The 6,185-nt window shown below is 31.9% G+C and overlaps 1 protein-coding gene across 1 annotated transcript in view; it reads right to left on the bottom strand.

The window, feature by feature from the left end:
- Positions 1-1,964, bottom strand: part of LOC106689737 (uncharacterized) — a 10,107-nt gene extending 8,143 nt beyond the window's left edge. The window contains exon 1 of the mRNA XM_014434894.2: positions 1,472-1,964. Within this exon, the coding sequence (XP_014290380.1) occupies positions 1,472-1,598 (127 nt within the window). The 5' untranslated portion in view covers positions 1,599-1,964. The remainder of the gene's footprint in view (positions 1-1,471) is intronic.
- Between the last annotated feature and the right edge of the window lie 4,221 nt (positions 1,965-6,185).

The following is a 6,185-nucleotide window of genomic DNA, read 5'->3' as shown; positions in this document are numbered from 1 at the left end:
CACTACTGTTATTAACAGTGTTACCACATATATACTTATAGCATCATTAGGATTTATAATCAGAAACTAGATATGAAGCATTTATTTTATATTTACTAATTAGGTAATACTGGTACTGGTATTTGGTGGGGGGAACAAGTCCGGCAAGTTGGCCTAGTGGTCCTTTTTGCCAACCCCTGGCGTCTATCTAGGTTGCCGCCGCGTACTAACCAATGTGGGATTGTCAAGATTCATTCTTCGGGACCAACGAAAAATGAATGTTTAACTGCCCCAGGTGGGAATCGAACCCACGACGTTCCGAACCGAGCGCAATGGGATCTGCGCTCCAACCCGTCCGTCTCGTCCCCCCAGTACTAATTAGGTATTAATTGACATAATTTTATATATGTATATATAGTTTACCGTAAAAATTGATATATAATAGTTGTAATAATAATAATAAATAGTTAATGTTGAAAGGAATATGGTCCAATAAATAGTTAATAATTGTAATAGATAATAAATAGTTGTAAACTATTTTTGTTTCTCTTTCGACCGCAACCCTGACTATCTTCTTATATATGACATAATTTTAATTCATGTTTCCAAAAAGAACTTATATAAATATTATCTATATTCTGTATACATATGTAGGACGTTACTACATTTGTTTGAGGGGGGAGGATATAAAATTTCTCAACAAGTTTTATCTGATTTCCAACTAACCTAGGAGAATTTACCGATGGTTTATCTAACTTACTATTTATTTAATTTTGATCAAACCCCACTTTGAACTCAACGTAAAATTCAATTTCCCACTAGTGGGAAAATTCCATTTTGAATAGGTGGGTAATTAATATTTAAAGTTTTTGTTATCGGGCACCACTGCTCGAAGGATTGTCAGGACTGGAAGAGAAAGCAAGGTTAGAAACTAGCGGGTTTGGGCGATTAAAGTGTTTATTGATCTCTGGTTCGGGCTAGATCGGTTACATAGGGAACATTGAGGTCGTTATGGATGATTTTATTAGTGACAAAGTAAGGAGCATTGAGGATTTTACGAAGGATTATAGATTGTAAGGATTGGATACGAGAGGAATTCGAAGGTTTAGTGGAGCCCCAAAGCTCAACTCAAGTCCAGATAGGCCTTATAATAGTCATGTAGATCAGTCTTTTGTAATGGATTGGAAGTTTAGACCGTTTGCCTAGTAAGTGTTGTAATATTTGGAATCGACGTGCAGTTTCCTGTATTTTGAGTCTTGTGTGAGAATTCCAAGTTAGTCGTTTATCCAGATGTAGTCCAAGGTGGCGGATCTGTTCTACACGGGTAAGAGCAATATTATTAAAGTATACTGTAGGGTAGTCGATAGGTTTACGACGAAGAGTAATGGTGATCTTGTATCTGGTCAAGAAGTGATTGTTCCTTCCATTTTTGGATGAGTGAAAGTAAACGATTTTAGAAATCAATAAGATAAATTGAAGTAAAGATATTTACCTTCCAAATGCCAGAGTTGTTTTATACTGCTACTTTTTCTTTCTGGCTTCTTGTCGAGATCTACCGAAGTACGGTCCTTAATGATTGAATATTTCTTCACTTCTTTGAACATTTCTTCTGTTTCCATATCACCGAGGCTCCCAACAACCTATCTGGTAAGGCATCTAACCGCTCACCGCAAACTAACTAGAATCCTCCGGTATAATCAACAAGAGTTCATTTTGGGGAACAACCGAAACGCGTTTTACCTTAACATTTACTAGCTGGCTACTTAATCTTGTTTCCTAATTTATCAAATAGTAATAATTCTGTCACCCCATCTGTAAAGATAAGTAAGAATTAACCTTTATGAAAAGGTTATTGAAGATTGATATTAAGTGCCATCATGATTGCTATTTGTTTTGAAAATCAAACTATCGATATTTCCAAGAAACACATTTAAGAATCAACTCCTTGTCTGTCGAAAAGGTTTTCGAAAATTTCGAAATGAACTGGATACGTTTTTGATTTAAGTTGATAAACGTATGGTTTAATAAAATCTATACCTCAGGAACTATTAGACTTCTAATACTCAAATTAAAGCTAGTTGAATGTACTATACAATATTTTATAATAAGCAATTTCGTAGGTGTAATAGTTATATATATATATATATTTGCACATATATTTATATTGCAATTATATTTTAGATAGCTCTACAGACTCTGTCGCATCTTTGTCAATTCTGCATGCACGTGGTCTCTTGCCAACTGCCAATTATCTATTGTTGACTAGAGACGTCCAGGGCCCTGTTTCATAATGAAAGCTAATCAACTAATTAGCATTAAGTATTAGTTGATAGTACAAATGTAGAAACTAGTGTGGTAATAATACTAATACTTATTTTTTTCAGATAGGGAGGACTATTAGTGATATCACAGGAATTAAAAAATACTAAAGTACAAGTTATTGTACAAGTCAATATAATTGAATTAAGATAAATCTACAATACTAATAGTATTAGTTTGTACTTTATTATGAAACAGGGCTCAGATGTATATAATAGTACAAGATCCCAAGAGGAAAAAAGAGGTAGTTCTATCCCCTTAATTTTTGATTAATTTAATTAAAACTATGTATAATTACTAGTTGAAATTGACGAGTTTGCCAAGTATATAGTCTGTAGAAATACGAAATTGCGGCTATTTCAAAATATTAAAAAAAATATTTTTTCTTTCGGAGCTCCATATCCTTAAAATTGTCAACAACACTAAAAACCTAAGAGAACATCATTTAAAGTAGATTAAATTTGCTTAAATATGAGCCCTAATAGAGCTTTTTACGTTCAATAGTTCCCTAGATATAGCTTTTCAAAAAGCAGGATTTCATACATAAAAAATGAACCGAAAAATCAGTAGTTAGTGAATTTATTTTGAGAATCTATATCTCAAAAAACATTCGAAGTACAAATGGTTAGTATCACTCAAATTAAAGCAAATTTAATGTACTAAAAGTAGTTTATGAAGTTTATCTTCGTAGGAGTAGTAGTTTTTATGGTATTTGCTAAAATAAGTTGAGTTATTAAATTAAAATAGATTCTGTCTGTCCATCCGGTCCACGTGGTCTCTTGCCAACTAAGCTGGCATCTATTCTTGTGTAGTGGCGTCCTCATAGTTATTTGATACGTCTTTGATATGGTAAATTGAAATTCCCACCTCCAAGCCCGTCCGTAACTTGTTGCGTTCCTCAGGGTTCGGTCCTTGCGCCAGTTTTATTCAACATATATACCGCCGACCTAGTCGGGATGAAAATTGACGATGTTCAAATCTTTGCATATGCTGATGACATAGCAATATACTCGGCAAGCATGGATGCAGACAAGGCCATGGACCAGGCTCCAGCGGCTGCCCAACTCATCGCTAACAAACTACGAGATATTAACATCCACATCAATCCACACAAAACAGACGTCATCACATTCTCACGCAAGAAAGGTTCGTCTTTGATAAGGTAAATAAAATTTCTATTAATTGAGAAGGCGACTTTATAACCTTTTCCAGTCCTAGTCCAGCACACTTAACTTTGGAATTCCAAGTAATTTCAAAGAAGGATTCTCATACAGAATTTACTTCGAAATAAATTCTAAAGATTCATGATGGGTGTTAACGCCATAATATATAATTAATTACCTTGTAAATAATATTTAGTTAGTCTTAGTGTTTAATTTAATAACGTTTCTTTTTATTTATATTAATTTAATTGGATTTAGTTATTTGAAAAGAAAAAATGTAATTATATTTATGTATTATAATGAGGAATAGAGACAGTTGCTAGGGGCTGATAATGGTTGCTAAGGCGTCACCTAGCAACGGACCGACAATCTTATTTTTTTTTTTTTATAGCAGTTCCGGCTAATTAGTGGCCATAATAGCTAAGCAGCCCTGTCTGCCCTTATAGTTTAATAGTTTGGACATTTTTTGAGTGTTTTAGTCGTCATTACAGTTCGGAACCAGACTACTTCTGTTTCGATTTTAATATGAGTTCCGGATAATTAGTGGCCAGGAACGTGTGTAACCCTGTCTGCGTTCATTTTGTCGGCTCGCCTAATACGTTAATACGCCTTTTAGATGTTTGGACTATCGAAGAGCCACTGCACCAACTTTGGACCATTACAGCGGTGAATTTAGCTACAAGAGCTGCGACCTAACATCTCGGCAGCACTCTTCCTCTGACCTATCTTAGTGGATCAACTTTTCGTCGAGGAGTATTTACTGTATATATTTATTTGTTTGTTTATTTGTAAATTAGTTTATTGTCATTTTTATAATTTAGCCTTTTTTATTTTTACCTGTATCCATTATTAGTCATATTTTGTTTATTTTAGTTTTAGTTTTTAAAATGTTTAAAATGAACCAAATAAATGTTTAATCCGAGCCAGTTTGTTTTTTGTTTATTTTAAAGCCTTCCAACAAAAAGACATAGTCGATTTGAGGTGGCTTTAATATTGGGTAATTTTTGCAATCTGGTGCGTTCTAAAGGCTTATATCGCCAAAAACCTAAAGAAATTTTTTTGCAATTCCCTACAGATCGTAGGGCCAAACTAGAACTAGGTGTTCGAGATAGGAATAATTGAGTTCGTATCCTGAATTATTTAATTGAATATTAATTTTTAGTTTTGCATTTATTACAATTTTGCAATTTATTGTTGTTATTTATTTGATTTTTTTTTATGAATCACAGACAATTTTGAGTTTGGAGAACGATTTCTAAGTTAAAATTCCAAAAATAGATAAAATCGAGCTCAGTTGGTTACTAATGTCATTGCCAACACAGTTTGTCACAAGTTTCACATCATTGTTTTATATTTTTGAACATAAATACCATATTGTGAATAAACCAGCACTTTCACATCTTTGTCGATTTTGTCAATTTTTAGCTTCCAACGTGGTCTCTTGCCATTTATTAAGTATTAAAAATAATATAGTTTCAAGGCAACCTTACTGCACGTCGAAAGGACCTTTTCACACCCTCTTGTCACAAGGTCATTGCCCAAATAATTTTTTCCCTGCTATTTCTTAGTCAAATCTCAAAGGCAGCGTTTCAAAGAATTCAGGTTTTATACAAAATTAGTCTGTAAATTATGTGTTATAGCTAAAACTCGACAGTTGGATATTTTTTCTATTATTATTCATGTGTTCTTAATTATTTATTTATATATATAAACCATAATCGATAAATGGTATACGGATATTTATTATTTAATTTCTGGGGCATTAATTTGTATAGACGTGGTTGGATAATTTGATAAAAGAATACTTAAAAGAATTATAGTTTAATTTAATAATTTAATGTTTTTTAATAAAATTACTTAGCATTTATTTAATTTGCTATAGCTTTAGTAATTAAATATTTATAATATTCCTTTTTAAAGTTTTAAATTTAAGGTTGTAACTCTGGTTTTAATGTTGCTTTCAGCATTTTATATTGTTTTTGCTGATTGTTAGTAACTTTATATTCTTATTATCATTAATAATCGATTATTTTTAGTAATTTAAATTTCACAATAAAAAAAGTAGTAAAAGTAGCCCTTGAAGCGTTAAATAATCTAAAAATGTTTGATACGTTTTGAGCCAGAATCTATTTGCATTTGTGTTACTGCCTCAAAGAAAATATTTTATAACTAAAAATATTCTGATAATTTTCAATAATTAAATGGTGGAAATAGTGTTGAGAACATAAAAAAAAAACTATTTTTAAATAATGTTGATGTTATTGTCTAGAAACCCAATCATATATGTTTTAATTGATATCGATACAAAATTACTTTATAATTTTAGTTTTAAAATCTGAAATTATTAATTTGCGTTCCAACAACATAAGTAAAACGCTAGCAGCAATGATGGTTCCTTATGCGACGTCATTTAGACATAAACAAATGACCCTGATTTAGCGATTCACACCTTGAAGATCAATTTAAATTATTATACATTTTGGAGTAAAAAGGATTTTCTTTCTTTTTTTATTTTTTTTTAAACAACCATAGAATACGGTTTTACGAAAACAGAAAGTACAAATTTGCCTGAAATCGATGCTTGAATGTTAGCAAATTGTTTTGCACCAAAACCGGATTTCTGTTCTCCAGGGTTTAGAAATGTGGGTAAGTATATTTTCTATGGATCATTTTCCAACTGGAAGGTAAAATCATTACGTTTTTAGTTACTTTAAATAATCTTTC

This window comes from Halyomorpha halys, unplaced genomic scaffold (genome assembly GCF_000696795.3).
Source record: "Halyomorpha halys isolate HHAL.00 unplaced genomic scaffold, Hhal_1.1 Scaffold1444.1, whole genome shotgun sequence".
Taxonomy (NCBI): Eukaryota; Metazoa; Arthropoda; class Insecta; order Hemiptera; family Pentatomidae; genus Halyomorpha; species Halyomorpha halys.
This window is presented reverse-complemented; position numbering and strand designations above follow the sequence as displayed.